Raw genomic sequence first — 17,754 nt, forward strand, 5'->3', positions numbered from 1 at the left:
GATAGGCAGCACTGATTGGAATGCAAACGTCTCCCAATGCATATAAAAAAATTTGTCTAACGAAAAATCAAATGCATATGTATTTACTATGGCAGGGATCGTACACATGTATTCCCAGAGCTCCAGATTGTAGACAGGCTCTTTATTTTAAGGAACTCTGTGTTATTCAATGGACTTTGGGTGTTTAAGGACGTATGCATACTGTACTGTGCTACATGTATTTTACTGTATGAACCACAGTAACATTCACCTAGAAGCGCTCCTCTCTGAATTACTGCAGGTAACTATTAAACCATTACAATGTTATCCCTTCTTTGTAAACAGCTGGCAATTTCCTATTTTACAAAGCTGGTGTGCTTGAAGAAAGCTCTGGGCTGGTCTACCCTGAAAACTTACGTCCACACCCCTGCGAGATGTAGCTATGCAGACCTATCCCCCAGTGTAGACAGTGCTAGATCGATGGAAGAAGTCTTCCATCGACCTAGCTAACGCCTCTTGGGGAGGTGGATTAACTATAGCAAAGGGATAACCTCCCCCCGCAGCCCATCGCTGTAGTGAGTGTTTACACTGAAGCGGTACAGATGTGCCACTGTAGCGTTTGAAGTGTAGACATAGCTTCTAAACCTTAGGTTTTCTTCCACACTTCCCGACTGCACACTGATTCAAGTCTAAATGATACTGATCTAGTCTCTATTTCTGATGCCTCTGAGATTGCCACGAGGCTGTGAATGGCGAGGATGCTCAGCACAGTCTGCAAATGTGATGTCAAGCTCAGAGCTGCTACTGCAGCACGAGATGACACAATGCACCCCCTCTGCTAGAAGATATCCATCTTAAGGGAGGGAGGGTAGACACAAGCCATGGCCAGAGGACAGCAGTTCTGTAACATGGTGCTGCCTGTGCGCCATACTTGTGAAGTTTGCAAATCTAAGCTTCTGCACTCTGAGCTGTTTCAGAAACAGGACAGGTTTCCCCTCCTTTGTCTTCTTCAGCAGCAATCACTTAGTGACTTTCCCATTTCTGCCTGCTGAGCTGGAGGGATAAGGTGCTAAGATACTTGCTAACAACTACTTCTTCAGGATGCTTTGGGCGAGGCTACCGTACCACAACTGTCCATCTGATCGTATTAAGTGTAAAGATTCCACGGCATGTTCTGCACTAGAATGGTTCCAGAGAAACACAGTGTAATGAAATATGCACACCTCACTACACATACCCTTTCTTAGACTCCGGACAGATTAGAAGTGATGTACAAGTGATGCAGCTCTAATTCCGAGCTGAAACGGCACACAACGCTACTGATCAAAAGACCAACTCCCCTGCTCGTAAGTCGCAGGCAGAAAAGAAATAACTCATTTGACTAAGTGCGGTTGCAAGAATAACTAACTCACTCTGCTAGTTTAATGTAGTTTAATTTGGCAATGGAGCGTAATTGTGCGATGGCACACTCAGCAACACCTCAGCAACTCAGCTGACACTGCTTTCACAGATTCATGGATTCCAAAGGCCAGAAGGGACCATTTGTGATCATCTAGTCTGACCTCCTGTATAACACAGGCCAGAGAACTTCCCCACAATAATTCTTAGAGCAGAGCTTTTAGAAAAACATCCAATCTTGATTTTGAAATTGCCAGTGATGGAGAGCCCACCGTCACCCTTGGTAAATTGTTCCAAGGATTAATTATTCTCACTGTTAAAAATGTACACCTTATTTCCAGTTTGAATTTGTCTAGCTTCAGCCTCGCTTTGCAGAGTATCTTGAAAAAATGATGCATGTTATTGAGGATGCTACAGTAATTAAAGTGCAACAGCATTCAGAATATGAGCCATCTTACAGGGCAAAATTCAAAGAGTCAGTTGATGTATCACCATGGAGAGTAATAAAAAGTTTCCTTCTTGTGCTGATTTGGAACAACCCCCCTCCTCCCCCACCTCCCACCCATCCCCACACACCTGGGTGTATTTTTCAGGGAGCAAATCCCAAGATATAGAAGAGATCCTGTACTCACCTCTCCTGGCCTGCCTTATCTTGGGACTCAACATATTCCTGGTTCCAGCGTCACCTTCCTCGCAGCCTTCAGCATGCTGTCATCCTCCTTCCCAGCCTCCTCACCCTGTTGCAGCTCATCACAGCACAGCCTGTCCTGCCGGTAGCAGCCTCTCCCCAGCCTGCTCTGCACTGAAGATCTACTTCCCTGCACTCCCAGTACTGGCTCGGGAGCGAAGCCTTGCATTTGGCTAAATAAACCTTAATGCATTATTTATCCAGCCCAGAATTAATTCCCATCCAAACTAGCCATTAAGTGCCTCAGTAATTACTGTCGATAAATCACTAGAGCCAGAGACACAAGGCTGGACCTGGCTCCTTCTCCTAATTGGACATGCATCAGTGTTATTAATACGTCCCTAATAGGGAGTCCAAGCAGAGTCCCTTGCAGTATTTTTCTCTGGCTGCGTTGAACAGAAGCTTTGATTTGACAAGAATCAGATCAAGAGTTGAACCTGCTCGAGCCAGAGAGAAAAGGGCACAAAGACCACGGCAGTGTATAGCTCGCAGCTCTGATAAGGTTGCACATTAGGAGAAATAATAAGTGCACTGGTCCACAGGGAAGTGGCATGCTGGGTTGCTTACTGAGTAATGCATTCAGAGAGCACACAGGCTGAATCAGAGCTGGGTTTGTATTTCAGAGCGAGAGACACACCGGCATCGCTGAAGGCAAGGCAATTATTGCGGGGAAGAAAAAAATCCCTCTTCCGGCATTCATAGGTTTGCAGGTTGGGCGCTGTGGAATGTCATCATTCCCTCTTAGCACAGGGGCACGCGGTCATTTTTTAAAGCTGCCTCCCCTCCTGCTGAAAAGGGAAAAGCCGGGAATCAGCAATTACAGGGGAAGGACAAAGAGATGATGTAACAGTGAAAAACCGTTAACTGGAGGGGAATCTAATCTGTCCTGCTAACTGAGATGCATCCTGCACGCTGCTGCTATTAGCATAGTCCTGCCTCTCCCTTTCCCTCTCCCTGCAGGTCCCTGGTGTAGAAGGTCCCTCTGCCACAGGGAAAGGGATGTAGCTATTTTGCTGGCAAGGGGCACACCCTCCCTGCAGTGCTCTGCACTGCTAAGTAGCACTTATGAAGAGTAAATTTATGTGCTAAAAGCACTGCATGAAGCATCCTCTTTCTCTGGGCGACAGTAATACCTTGGATCCTGAATGCTGCGCGTGCCATCTTGGCATCTCCCCACAGCTAATGAGCTTATCAGAGCCCTAGCACAAGCCAAAACCCGGCTGCCCCAAGGCTACGTGGGGGAGCCTCAGCAGAGCCCAGGCTGTGCTCTGGACGCACCTTGGACCTGATACCTGCTAGACACCGCAGAAGGAGGGCCGGCCATGGGCCATGGAGAGACAACAGGGCAACAAAGAACCTGTCCAAAAAGACAGGGGCATGGCCCGGGCACTCATCTGGGATGTGAGAGACCCAGGCTTGAATCCCTGCTTTGGAGCAAAGACTTGAACCCAGGTCTGCCACATGCCAGGTGGGCACCCTACCTGCTGGGCTGGAGATTTAATTATTTCTACAAAGTGGAACAGCTTCAACAACGGACCTAGAGAGACCCCACCCAGGATACCCCATGGTCCTGCGCTTGGGGCACTCCCCTGGGATGTGACAGACCAGGATTCCAGTCCCTGCTCCAAATCAGACAGAGCCAGGATGTGAACCTGAGTCTCCTATATCCCAGGGGAGAGCCCTACTCACTGGGCTGTTGTCTACTGCAGGGTCTTGTTCCTGGGTTTATCACTGGCAAGGGCTGAGCTAGCCGAGGTGCCTAATTCCAGGAAAGGGTTCGTGGCTGAGAATCCCCACCAGAAAGAAGTGCCTGTCATGGGAGTGTTGGCCAGGCGCTCCAGGCCCAGGTCAACGGGATTTAGGCACAACTCCCCATTCAGCTTGCTGGCTCTTAAGAATTTCTTTCTTCAGCGCTAACTCTCCCCACACATTGTGTGGGGAGTCTGGGACCTAATATGACACTCAGAATTCCCCTAGTAGTAGGGGGACCAGAGGTCCAGATTTTATAGGGACAGTTCCAATATTTGGGGCTTTTTCTTATATAGGCGCCAATTACCCCCACCCCCTGTCCTGATTTTTCACACTTGCTATTTGGTCACCCTACCTAGGGGTGAGGTGTTGCAATGCTGAGTGCAGCAGAGCAGTGCCCAAGTATCTTTGTGAATCTGGCCCCAGGTGCACAGATTTACTCAGCTTGGGCCCAATCCTACAGGAGACCCTTTGCCTCTTGAGTGGTGCTGAGCATCCCTTCAACTCCCTGGCTGCAGTGAGAGCTGGCAGTGCTCTGCATCTCTCTGGAACTGTGCTGGATCATGCCACTTGCAAGCACTTAGGGCTAGGAGCTGGAGGCCCGGTGTAAATCTGCAGTATTGAGTGCAAGGGAGCTATCCTGGATTTACACAGGTGTAACTGAGGACCGAATTTAACCCAATGGGACTGGAAGTTTTGTGGATAGGCCAAATGCGCAATTTGGTGCAACCCCCACCCATTTGGTCTCCCTGCAAATTTTGCCTGTACAAGTATGAGTCAGCACTGGGCTCTGTATAAAGTAACAAAACTTGTGTTTTCATTGACCAATCCTCTTAGCAAGCGCTCTGCCCATAGGTGGGCTATGAGGGATGAGAAGTCTTCAGAAGGATCACAGTTCAGGCAAGCTTGGCTTTGCTGCCCTTACTCCTGACTCATGCAGCAACGAGGTCCACAGCACTGGAAATCTCCTAAAAGTCTGTTCCTTTCTCAGCATTGCTTCCAGTCAGGCTGAACAGTGCGAGAACTGCCTTTCTGGTGGCTTTTAAGCCCATCAGCTTCTGCCCGAAAGCAGGAGGTACAGAAGCGCGGGAAATAAAACACAACAAGGAATCATGTTAAATGAACCTCTAACCTCACGAGAAACTCAGGGATCGTAACACCTCCAGGCCACTTAATGTGAGAACACGACCTTCTCCTCTTCTGCTAGAAAGGGAAACACAGGTGAGGGCTGGAACAGGCCGTTGCCAGCTGGAAGAGAAAGAGGGATGCAGTCAGCCAACAACTACTAGCTAAAAAATGGCCTCTTTAAGGTTACAGCTGCTTTGCTCCGCCCAGTTTAAAGGGCTAACTGCAGAAAGGCAAGCTGGGAAAAAAGGTCCTATAAAGAGGGAATCCTGCAATGAGGAGAGTTAGAAGGAATCAGTTGCTAGGAAAGGTCCTTCTAGGGAATGTTTAGCCTGCTCTCTTGGCAGCATTTTTTATTTGGCTGGGCCTCCAAAGATGTCCAAAGTGATCATACCACTGAGTGCACACTAGAGTGTAGAAGAGACCAGCTGTAGGCTGGAATGTGCACAATTTAAGGGAAGGAAAGTAGTAACAGTGATCTGGGGTCCAACCCAGGTGTTCTTTGCTATGGCCTGGATGCAATGACTTTTTAAATCAGCAGCTACTTCAGCAAGGGGAGTGTAAAGACACCGTTATAACAGCTTCAACTGCCAGTACCAGCACCTGCATCAGCTGTTGGGAAGTGCAGCATACATACAGAGAAATTAGATAAACACATAAATACTCTTGCTGGAGGGTTGCAAAATAGCACTGCTTTATTTCAGAGACTTCAGAATGATAACACCAGAAAACAGAGAGAGACAAAGCAGGCTGCTCCCTGAAACAGCAAGACAAAGCTCACCCCACTGGCTGTTGGCTGACTGTGATCGCAGGCTTCCCTACAGAGCCCTCTCACCACAGGTTTCTCAACCAGTGGGTCACACCCCAAAATTAGGTCACCTGCATGTATCAAAGCGTTCTGTGGAAGGCATAGGGTTGCAGATCCCATCCCGCAATTCACCCCACAATGGCAGTTCTGTTTCCGCAATACTGGCTGGGCTTATTTCCCTGCTCCGGGTGCTGTGACCTGGTGCATGGGGTCACAGCGCCACTCACGTCTGGCCCAGATGCCCCTCTGTCTGGATGATGGGGGGCATGGTCGGGCCAATTTTGTGTAAGTAGCACTGCAACTCCATGCGTCAGGTTGCAGTGCCACTCACACAAACTTAGTCTGGCTGGTTCCCCTGTCAGGGGCTAAACCTGAGCAGCGCTGTGACCCTGGTGGTGGCAATGCCCGGACAGAGGAGCCCCACTTGGACAGTGCCGCAGGCCAGGAGCGGTCACTACGGTACACGCAGTGTGCTTATTTAGTACTTATTACTGTAGTGAGGGACATGGCCTCCCTCCTGGACGGAGGGACAGCCACAAGGCTCTCCTCCTCCGCCTGGTGGACAGAGCTGGGACGCCTACACCCGCCCTGCCCGAAGCAGAGGGGCAGGACAGGAACCAGAAGTATAAAGGACAGCCCTCCAGCTCAGTTACAGAGGAGCTGCTGGAGGAGAAGGAGTCTCTCACCCGCTGCTGGAGCTTGGACCCGGCAGCAACTGTTGCAGCGCCCGAGATCTGGAGGAACTGCCAGAGCTGCCGGTCACCGGAGACCTCGAGGAGTTGCTGGGGCTGCCATTAGCCATTTACTCCAGCAAGAAAGACGACGACGGATCCAGGTAACCCCCTTGAATGGGAGTGTAGGAAGTAGCCTTGGGGAGCTGAATATCGTTCAGCTGTGTTGCTGACTGACAGCCGGCCAGCGTGTTGCAGCTGGATTTCCCCACTGACCCAGCCACTGTTAGAGTCCTGGAATGGGACGTAGCGGAGTCAATGGGACTGTGTTCCCCTACTCCTGCCATCTCACCACGGGGGGTGGGGGGAGCAGCCTCCCCACCACAGGCCAAGAATCATAGAATATCAGGATTGGAAGAGACCTCAGGAGGTCATCTAGTCCAATCCCCTGCTCAAAGCAGGATCAACACCAACTAAATCATCCCAGCCAGGGGTTTGTCAAGCCGGGCCTTAAAAATCTCTAAGGATGGAGAGTTCACCACCTCCCTAGGTAACCCATTCCAGTGCTTCACCACCCACCTAGTGAAATAGAAGCCTGCGTTTGTTGGCAGTCTGTCAGACCCAGGACCCCTCACTGTTTTTGCCCCACCCTGTGTGAGGGCCTGGGCTTTAAGGCTTGTTATTGCTTGGTCCTGAGTACAAGTCCGAGCGTCCTGACTTTGCTGCCCAGCCCTGTTTGAGAGCCTGGGCAAATAGACTGGTTACTGCATTGTCCCAAGTACAGGCCAGCACTTTGGGACTTTGCTGCCTGCCCTGTTCGAGGTCCTGGGCTAATAGATTCCTTATTTGCTCTGTCCTGAATACTGGCCAGGGCCACCTAACTGCTTGCTGCCTTGCTTGCTAATTCCTCCCTGAATTGTGCTCTTCCAGAGGCCTTATAGCGCGGGGGTACAGCCTCCCACCCAGATGGACGGAGGGACAGCCGTGACCGCCTTACAGTTACGTTAATGTGTACATTATGTTGTGGGTAAGACCTATTTAGTAAGACAGATTGTTTTGCACTAAAGCTACTCACTGGGTCGCGACAGCCCATCAAGATTTACAAATGGGTCCTAAGCCCCAAAAGGTTGAGAACTGCTGCTCTAGCTTGCAAGCAGGACTTGGACCTCTCCCTTTCTACTCTCAAAGTGCTAGCTTGCAATTCTAGCCCAGTCCTCAATACACCGCAATCATTGCTCCCACTAAGAGAAAGTACGACAGTGACTGTTCAAATCCTGCACAGTTGCTGTTACTGTAGGACACTGGCACATTCATCTAAAGGGCTGAGAGATGGAAAGCAGGGGTGCCGGAACAGGGGGAGCCATGGGGCCCTGGCCCCCTCACTTTTTACTAGCTGTAAGGGCAAGTGGAGGGTGGAGGGGAGGGGCCTTGTGGGGAAGGGGTGGTGTGGGGGCAGGGCCTTGGGGGCAAGGGGCAGCGCTGGGGTGGTGAGGCCACGGTTCAGGCGCCCCCCCACTTTTAGGGACCTTCCGCCACTCCTGATGGAAAGCTGTGTATAAACTTCCCTGAACTACACAACAACTAGAGAGGATGCTCTCCCCTCTGCCTCCCCTGCAAATGTTAAAATAAAGGCCTAGATATTCAAAGGTATTGATTTCAATGGCTGTTAGGTGCCTATATACCTTTGAGGATTTGAACCTACATGTCTATTAACTACTGATTTATGGCAGAGGAAAGTCATGGCCTTTGACACTTCTGTAGTGTACCATTCATAGCAGCTAGTCGCAGCTCTTGGCAGAACAAACATAACCAAGGAAGGTTGTGTGGACTAGTGGTTAGAGCACAGGAGTAAAGTTGGGAGACAAGTGCTCTAGACCTGAGGCCACTGACTTGGTATGCTCACTAGCCAGCCCTTTCCCCTGTACCCCGTCCACCTGGGTAAAGTGCTTTGCAAGCCTGGGACAGGGGATGCTGTAGCAATGCAGAGGGTGTTGTAGCTGTAACACTCGCCAAACACGAGTCAGCAGCTGGCACCAGTTCTGGTGGTTCTAGGCTACAGAACATCTCGGGCACTTTGGAAGGGAGAGCATGTGGGCCAGTGTTGCTGCTCAGTTCCTGTTTCGAGGGCTGAGTGGAGCTATCCTTCCCTAGGCTGCACACGCAGAATGCTGCTGCTAGCCAATAACTGCAAAGGATGTCTTCCTCCTCCTCAGCTTCTGCTTCCACATGCTAGCCAAGGACATGTTGTAAATAGGTGATTTATATAGTCTTACTCAGCAACAGAGATGGAGCTGGGCCAAAGCCCAGGATCTGCTCACTCTGGGGGGGGTGAAATGCTCATCTGATTTTTGTAGCAGAACCTGCTGTTCTTGATTGTAACCGGTTAGTCTCTCCCTCTAGGAGCCAGGGGGCCAGGCCCCATTTGACTATCAGACCCAGCTGGGAAGGGGTCGGATAATTCCTATAAGACTGAGAGAGCTTGAAGGGCCTGAACAGACTATAAGTGAGGGGGTTAGTCCTTCCTGGGCTGGGGTTCAAGGTCCAAAGAAGCAGCAAGACCTTTGGAGGTAGCCAGCAGAGCAGTGGCAACAGCACCATCTTTCACAATGGAAGCTACAGGGCTGGCGTAACCATGCCTGCGGGAACTGTGGGGCTTTTCTTGCTGGAGAAGGCTGGACCAACATTGTGGTATGAACGGCTCGAGGGACTTGTAATGGGTTTCTGGGATTTGAGTCTCCAGGTCAAAGAGTCACGTTCAGATCAGGTAACTAACAACCAAAAGCTGCTTCTGTGTGAAGGCCTCTTGGTCAAGCGTGGCATGATTTGTGGTTTAGGGTGAGGTAGTCATTGGCTTATTTCCTGGAGGAGCCATTGCCTTTGTGAGAGTGCAGCGTGGCGGTCTGTATGAAATGGGCTGGCTGGGTTCAAGCCACTTCGCAACCGACTCTAATCAGTCCTCTTTGTTGGTCGCCTCAGCAGAGGGACCAAGGAACAGGTGGACTGTGGTGAGTGTTTTCCCCCCCCACCCCATTGTCCCCTGGGTCACACCAGCTGCTGTTGCAGGCTGAAGAAGGCTACACGGTTGCTCTAGACCTGTTTTGGAGATAACTAAGAGGTCATTAGTCTCCAGAGTGTTCCTCAGCACAAGGCTCTCTTTGCAAAATGTACACTGTACAAATAAGCTCTAGTCCAGGGATAACCCTGTGACCAATCTGTAGTGTAACCGATGCCTTGTGATAAACTGTAAGCTACAAAGCACTTTGTAGAAGCTCATGCTTGGGTAAGCAGCACTGGTTTGTAGAGGAGCCATTCAAAGCAGTGACCATACCTAGGTTGAGGAGGGTCTGGGCTACATGAGTGGAAGATACCGTAGGATTTCATCAGTCCAGATTCTGGGAGGTTGAGGGAGAATTTAAGTGATTGCCCATGAGAATTGGGGACAGAGTCTTGCATTTTTGCAAAGCTTGGTAGTCTCTGGGTGTGACAGACCTGCTGCAGTTGCTATTACTCCTCATCTAGACAGGCGTCATTGTGTTAACCCGAGTGGGCCGCTCTGATTTCAAGGAGGACATGAGTAATTTCGGATAGCTCAGTAGGGGGGAGGGATAGCTCAGTGGTTTGAGCATTGGCCTGCTAAACCCAGGGTTGTGAATTCAATCCTTGAGGGGACCATTTAGGCATCTGGGGCAAAAATTGGGGAGGAAAATTTGAGCAGGGGGTTGAACTAGATGACCTCCTGAGGTCCCTTCCAACCCTGATGTTCTATGATTCTATGATCAGGTGAGACAGTTCAGTCCAGCTCAGGCTGCGGGAGCAGCTCATCTAGCAGAAATCACGTTGATGGAGAGTCTGAGACATGAAAACTTAGATCAGTGACTTTAATTCATTCGCTGCTCTGCCAACTTGATGAGAATAATGACAGCAATGTATTCCTTAGTCCGCCTTTGCAGTGTCTCAGGGATCAACCACCACAGAAAGCAGCAGTTCTAGCATTAATCTGGACAGTCAGTTATCCTGTATGTGTCAGCCGGGCGCCTGGATGAAATGGGGTCCTCGTTTTAGAGAGCAGCCACAGAAGTGTGTGGTTTAAAACTGAAAAGCAGCATCCCTGGAATGGAATTTGTTTTCTTCTAGCAGCAATAGCCAAAGCATCTGCACAATTCAGAGAGCGTGGGCCGGGGCTGGCGATCTCTGGAGCAGCTACTATCCTGCTGTCTCAAGGAAACATACAGTCATTTGGGCACATCTGATTCAGAGTGAACCTGGGGGTGGGAAATGAGAGCTGGCTGGTGAACAAATTGAGCCAACAATTGCAAAGCTGGTTTCATTTCAAACTGTTCCATTTTTTGTTCATTTAAAAAAGATTCATCAACATTTTTAGCAGTGAAATTACTGAGATTTTTCCTTTAACGAAATCCCTACAGCACTGGACTGGGACTCAGGAGACCTCGGTTCTGTTCCTGGCCTGGCCACTGCCCTGCTGCAAATCATTAGCCCTCCCTGTGCCTCAGTTTCCCTATCTGTATAATGGGGATAAAGATACTGACCTCCTTTGTAAAATGCTTTGAGAGCTACTGCTGAAAAGCGCTCAATAAGAGCAGGCTAGGCGCTGAGTAAGCACAAAAGTTGGTTAACCTGTCATTGAAAGTTTGAGCCAAACCATTATTCACTATGTCATGAGGTATTTTCACCATTTTGAGGGGATAATGTCAATTTTTTGGACAAAAATTTCATTTTGGTGGAGAGGCCTTTTTTATGAATACACTCTTTGTCTGGAAAAATTCTGATCAGCCATAGGACAAACAGTCTTGGAATTCCAGTGATCAACAGCTTCAGTGCGGCATTGTGAAACATGTTTTCAAAACAACAAACAACTCCATTCCTTAAGGTTAATTAAAAGGAATTGTGGTGGGTTGGGGCAGTCTTGCTCCTAGCTCCCCACCATACTTCTGGGGGTGCTCCCATGGTTGCTTATCACAGATCCATTGCAAGGAGGAGTTCACTTAAACATGAATCATGCTCACCTCTCTCTCCTACGGGGGTCTACCCTTCCTCCCTCCAGCAGGGAGATTTTTTCTAAGGCTCACCAGAGCTTTCCATCCAGCTGGTGATGAGTGCTGGGCTCTCAGTCATGTGACATATGGAACAGCCATGTTGCAGTCATGTCTCATTTGTATTGGTTGCTGTTTGTTTACAACACTCAGTCCCACAGTAAGTAGGAGGATATATCAAAAACGAATATACCCATTTTTAACAGTAAGGGAGACTATTGGAAGAAAGTGCCAAAGGAAGCAGTGGATTCTCCATTGTTTGGTGTCTTCCAATCAAGCCTGTATAGTGTCCTGAAAGATGCTTTTGTTAAACACCAGTGATTGGGCTTAACCCAGGGGTAACTGGGTGATATTGTCTGGACTTTAAGCTTTATGAAAAGAGCCACAACTGGCTGTTTTTTGGACCAGACCAGAGCTTCAGGAAAGTTTAGTTCTGGGTCCAAACTTCAGTCTTTATCATTAGCCAAACCTCAGGCTCCAAATCCCTCTGTACTATGAAGATGTTTCAATCTGAAGTTACTAGCCCAGACCTATTAGTCTAAAAATAAAAACAGAGCCCTTGAATAATTAAACTTAAAAGGACCTGTTTAAAAAAAAGAGCGAATGTGTCTCTAGGGTAAGAACAGTGCTTGCCATTTGCGCAGATTGTACCCAGTGTAATGCTTAAATACATGTTTGCATCTTATCACTGCAGTTGGCTGGCAGCAACCCTGACTCAAGAAATGATTCTGCCCAGAGTCTCAAGGATAGAATAAGCTTTTCAGCTCCTGCTAGCTCCTGAGGGTGGTGTTTTCCTTAAAATAATTGATTGACTGAGCATCCCAACTTTCCTTTAAAAAGTACGTTTCTAGCCCTCGTGGTTGCAGAGAAAAGCTTGAAAACATGATTCTGAAGGCAAATAAACAGAGCTCCCAATGTATTTGGCTTAAGAATCATGATTTCAGAAATAGCTCATGATCTTAGGTACAGGGGGCTGATTTATGATGCAACAATGAACTGCACCCCAGTAACTATGCAAGGGCTAACCCATTCAGAGCAAGGCAGACCTTGTCAGGATTTCTGTCCTGGCGCCACCTGGTGGCACCCAGATAAAATGGCACCCAGCACAGCATGCAGGGATTGCTCAGGGTGCATTTACCTGTGTGCGCTGAGCCCAGCTCAGGACAGGAGCTGCTGAGGTGTGTATAGCTCCTTAGGAACACTGAGGGGTGAAGGCAGGCAACTGCGCTGGCATCAGGTCAGGAGGGTGGCTGGAGGGTCTGATGAAGGAAGTGGCAGCATCTCCAGTTCTACTTTTTGCTCAGCATGGAGGGAAACGCTGCAATGGGGGTCACTGTCCATTGCTCAGGTGTTGGTGTAGCTGCCACTAATTCCAGGAGGGGGACCAAGATAGCAACTGTCTCCCTCACTGCAGCGAGGGCTTCCCGTTGTGGTGGCTCGCTGAGCTCTGTGCTTGCTGGTCAATGCCCTTTGCTTGGCCGGCCACTCATGCTCTGTGCTGGCTGCTGCTGAAAGTTCTGCCCCTATGGGAAACTGAGCTGGGGTGTCCTGCCCTAGTCATGCAGGGAGTCTGGCAGAGCTGGGGCTTCATTAATACAGGTGGTGGAGGATACTGAAAAGTCAGGAGTGATTAAAGGCAGGGGATTATAATGGAGACAATTTGGCCACTTAGGCTATAGTGGCAGTTATTAATGCTCTAGCCATCCCCCCGTCCTGGAGCTTCCCAGCACCAGGGAGGAAAGGCTACTCAATGGAAGGGGCTTCAGCCAGGACTGTGTATCCTTCAGGTGATACATAGTTTACCTGTCTGGCCACTAGGTGTCAGGATTGCTCAAGATAAATGGAGCGAAAAGCTGGCTGGCCAGAATGTAACAACCCAGGCCAGAATTTAAATGGTTCTTGACCCACAATTGGGGTCAGATTGCAAATGAATCCAGCCTTGTGGGGAGGGGTGTTGAGTTGTTTGGAAAATCTGCCCCTCAGTGCCATACTTGGAGCTGGGGGGCACTGGGCACTTTTGAAAATCTAGCCTCTGATTAGCATCTAACTGGGAGCTGAGCTTTCTGGAAACCCTAGCAAACGCAATGACCCTCCTGTTCAAAGTGCTCTTGAAAAGGGGTGGCTGCTGGCAGCCCAGTCCTCCCAACCCCATGTGTTCATAAATCACAAGTCAGGCCCCCAAAATCAGGAGATTGAAAAATAATAATAAACGTTGGGTTTCTTTGTCTTCTGGTGTCTGAGCCCTCATGGCACACTGGGGTTACCTTGTTAAGCTTCTCTCTGCAGCCAGAATGGCTAAAAACTTATTCATTTACTTCAGTGCAAACTGAGATTCTCATCTAATTCTGTAACTCCAGGAGCTGGGGCTTTAAGGAAAGCACCAAGTGTTGTGAGATAAAATTGCAAGAGTTGGCAATGCTGCTGGGCTGCCTGCCCCTCCCCCGCAAATCCTATCAGTGTGCCTGGGGCAGGGAGGTTAGACAGCATTTGAAAAGGAATGGCTGAAGCTCACAAGCTAGTGGTTTCAGGTGAGACTGATTTCCAGGTGGTGTGGGGGATTGATGGTTTTGATGAAATGTCGGGGGGGTTTCTTGAGTTCAAGCCAATGTCTGAACCCTCAATATCGGAGTCACTCATTAATTCCTCTGCGGGGTCTCAGGTATCGTGAATCTTTAACCCAGCTGCACCTGTCACCAAATAAGGGCAATTGAACAAGTCCACGCTGTGATCTCACAGAGGATTTTGTGATACAGTAACTCCTCACTTATCGTGGTCCTGGTTAATGTTGTTGCATTGCTGATCAATTAGAGAACATGCTTGTTTAAAGTTATAAGGGAGCGTTGCACAACGTTGTTTGGCAGCTGCCTGCTTTGTCCACGGCTTGCAGGAAGAGCAGCCCGTTGGAGCTAGCTGGTGGGGGCTTGGAACCAGGGTGGACCGGCAGCCCCCCATCAGCTCCCCTAAGTTCCCTGTGTGGCAGCCACTCAGCAGGCTATCAATTGCCCTGCAGTTCAGCTGTCCCTCCCTGCACTGCCCTGTGCTGCTCCTGCCCTCTGCCTTAGAGCTGCTCCCAGGAGCCTCCTGCTTGCTGGGGAAGGGGGGGGGAGAGGGGTGCTAATGTCAGGGTGTCCCCCTGCTCCTACCCCCCACTCCTTTACCCCATCTCCTCAGAGCTGGGGGAATGGAGGGGGAACAGGATAGGGCTCAGGATGGAGGGAGCTTGCTGGCGCAACTTGCTGATCTACTTAAAAAGGCAGCGTACTTAGAGTGGGGTCAGCATACTTAAAGGGGCAATTTACATTAATTCTTATGGGGAAATTGGATTTGCTTAACGTCATTTTGCTTAAAGTAGCATTTTTCAGGAACATACCTACAATGTTAAGTGAGGAGTTACTGTCGATGTTTGAACCAGTCGGCTATATTATGTACTTTAGTCGCCTTTGGAGCAGGGGGCACTGCAGTATTAGCCCTCTAGTACAACTTTGCCTTGAGACAGTTCAGGGAAAATCTCTCTTTTTCTCAGTGTAAATGCCTACAAAACTATGAGCTGTGTGAGAAGTGCAGCCAAAATTATTGTTCAAGTAATGAAACACCAACAGGTTGTGGGAAAGAATTTCTTTAATTTTGTGAGCGACCAAGAGAACAGCTCAACCTGTGCTAACAGGAAATAACCTCCCATGCCAGACCTGTGTGTAAACCTTAGGGAGGGTTCTGGAACCCAACTCCCAGAGCAGAGCACCCCTCAACCTTTAGATCTTTGCATCATGTCAGCAAAACCCCTTTCTCTCACTGAGTGGCAACTATAAAATCCTTGGTTTCAGAGTAACAGCCGTGTTAGTCTGTATTCGCAAAAAGAAAAGGAGGACTTGTGGCACCTTAGAGTACAGCTCAAGCTGTAGCTCATGAAAGCTCATGCTCAAATAAATTGGTTAGTCTCTAAGGTGCCACAAGTACTCCTTTTCTTTTTTTTTATAAAATCCTTGACAAACCAGTCATGCCCAGGGGCAAGCTGGCTGGAAAATGGCAAGTATGCTTTGACAAGTTTGAATGTTCAGAGTTTTCTGACAGAAAAGCAAAAACTGATTATTTGGGGCTGTTCCCTTCTCTCCCTTCCCTGCACCCTACGATGCCCCTGGGGGGAAAAAAGGGTGTGTGTGTGTGTGGGGGGGGGGAGGGTGGAGTTAAAAAAGGAAGGAAACCAAACTCAAATATTTAAATTTTGTTTCTGTTGAAAAGTTGTTTTATTTTAAAGAAAAGTTTGTTTTAGAAAAGAGGCCTGGCTTCTCAAAGTCCTGCAGGTTAGAAGCCTAACCGCTTTTGAGGATTTGGGCCAAAAGAGAATTTTGAGTGGAGCATTCTAACGAAGTCTACTCTTGGGCCCTCTCGATGGTGCCTAAAACTCAATTTCTTTCTCACGGGCAGGGCTGTTCTCTAGTGACGTTCCGCCCCAGTGCAGAAGCAAACGTTGTGGAACTGTTGGTTAGGCAGATGAAGGCGTTCCACCTGGGCAGTCCTGGCAGCTGCACTAGAAGTTGCCATGGCCATGTTTGCTTTGATGGCCAGGGGTAGAGTGGCTAGCTCTGCAGGGTAGTGTCCTTCTGGGACACCTGTTTTTAAATTCACTGTAAGTGTCCTTTCAGAGGAAACATGCAGCCATTGAGAGCATCAAGCTGGGGGAAAGGAAATGGCAGCTAGCTTGTAAGGATGGCTAAGTGATTGCAAGGCAGGGAGAAGAGACCAGGGTTGGTTAGAATATAAAGGGGCAGGGGTTCTCTCCAATTCTCAGCATCATGCTGCCTCATGCCTGGCTTTGCCCATCCAGTTGGAAGTAGGATGCAGTCTCTGTATAACTGATTGCTTATTTCAGGCAGATCAGCTGTTAGCTTTCTTTGCTGGCTTCATATAACCACACAGGGCCTGCTTTTTGAAATGTGCTGAGCAGAGCAGGCCCCCAAAAGTCTTCTGAGGGTAAGCCAGCCTGAGGATGCCTGGCCGTGCAGGGATCAAGGTTTTTGTCCCAGGAATGCTCTTCAGTTGATCTTGAGTGACCCTCTGGTCAGTTCTGGGAGAGGCCTTCCCTTAATGCAAATGAGTCTGGTGCTCCTTGGCTAATGTGGCCTCTGTCAGTATCCCTTTCCTGTGAGGTGCAGGCCAGACTGGCAACGACTTGATCTGTTCTGCTGTTCACCCACCAAGACGCTAGGGATTCAGGAGATGGCTATAGAGCCCACCAGCTGCTTCTGTGCTGGTCGGGTCCTTGTCCCATTCTGATGTCAACGGAATGTTGGGTACAGCCAGCAATTTATGTCGCACGGTGCTGTGATGGGGGTGTGGGCTCTAACAGAGCAGGGGACTGGACTGGATGGAGGCCAGGACTCCTTGGTCCTGTCCTTGCCTCTGCAGGTGTCTTTGGGTCAGTATCAACCTCATTGTTCCACAGCTTATCCATAAGACTAAATGGCACCGAAATCTGACTCGGAATCATGTCCGGCTCTCGGGACCCAATCTTGCGCTCCCTATTGAGGTCCGGCACCCATGGACATAACTGGGGATTCTGCCTGGGGAAGGCACTCAGGGCTGGGTCCTCTTCTCTCCGGTTCACAAAGCTGACCACTTCCGTTACATGCCGACTTCCTATACACCCTGATGGAGTTAGGCATTGACCTTGCTAAAGCAATGGGGATTATTGCCGTAGATGTCCCAGTGGAGACGAGGGCTAGGCACTGCACAAACACACTGTGTGAGATCGTCCTGCTCCCAGTCTAAACAGATGCAGGTGAGAGAGGATTATGACCCCCATTTTACAGATGTGGGAACGGAGGCAAAGGGATGATAGATGACATACTTAGGGTCGGGGGCTCTGGGCCACAGCTAGGAGCTGAACCCCAAGGTCAGGCCCATGTCTGAGCTGCAAACTTATCCTTCCTCCCTTGTGCAATTTTTACTCCTTGATCACAGCTGTTCTGCTGCAGTGATGTGGGGATGATGTGAGAGGCCCAGGGGTGCTTTGGCCTCTATGCAAAATGAAGAGAAAAATGGGGTGGCTTCTACACTCTGGCTTTCAGCGAGGGAGATTTTCTCCCAGCTCCCCAAAGCACAGACCTCTTCGCCAGGCCCTGTTGCTCCCGGAGGTCATGGCAACACCAGGCGAGGGCTTCCCTCTGGGATAGGAGAAAACAGTCTGAGAAGAACAGGTCCCTGATCACATGGCTGCAGCCAACAGCAACAGACCATTTTCGGCTCTGGTTTAAGTTGACTGAAAAGGGGAAATATAAGCGCAAATGG

General features: G+C 49.4%; 2 protein-coding genes across 4 annotated transcripts in view; one reads left to right on the top strand and one right to left on the bottom strand.

Annotated features, from left to right (window-relative positions):
- Nucleotides 1–2,286, bottom strand: part of ARHGAP22 (Rho GTPase activating protein 22) — a 240,416-nt gene extending 238,130 nt beyond the window's left edge. Inside the window, exon 1 of one of the 2 annotated variants that reach the window (XM_073353053.2) lies at nt 2,010–2,286. In XM_073353053.2, coding sequence (XP_073209154.1) covers nt 2,010–2,043 — 34 coding nt within the window. In that variant the 5' untranslated portion in view covers nt 2,044–2,286. The remainder of the gene's footprint in view (nt 1–2,009) is intronic. The other variant, XM_073353054.2, reaches the window with a different exon arrangement.
- An 11,630-nt stretch (nt 2,287–13,916) lies between these two features.
- WDFY4 (WDFY family member 4) overlaps nt 13,917–17,754 on the top strand; it is a 239,735-nt gene continuing 235,897 nt past the window's right edge. Inside the window, exon 1 of one of the 2 annotated variants that reach the window (XM_073353061.2) lies at nt 13,917–13,997. The gene's annotated coding sequence lies outside the window, so the exon portion shown is untranslated. The remainder of the gene's footprint in view (nt 13,998–17,754) is intronic. The other variant, XM_073353064.2, reaches the window with a different exon arrangement.

The sequence above is a fragment of the Lepidochelys kempii genome, chromosome 7 (genome assembly GCF_965140285.1).
Source record: "Lepidochelys kempii isolate rLepKem1 chromosome 7, rLepKem1.hap1, whole genome shotgun sequence".
NCBI classification, from domain to species: Eukaryota; Metazoa; Chordata; order Testudines; family Cheloniidae; genus Lepidochelys; species Lepidochelys kempii.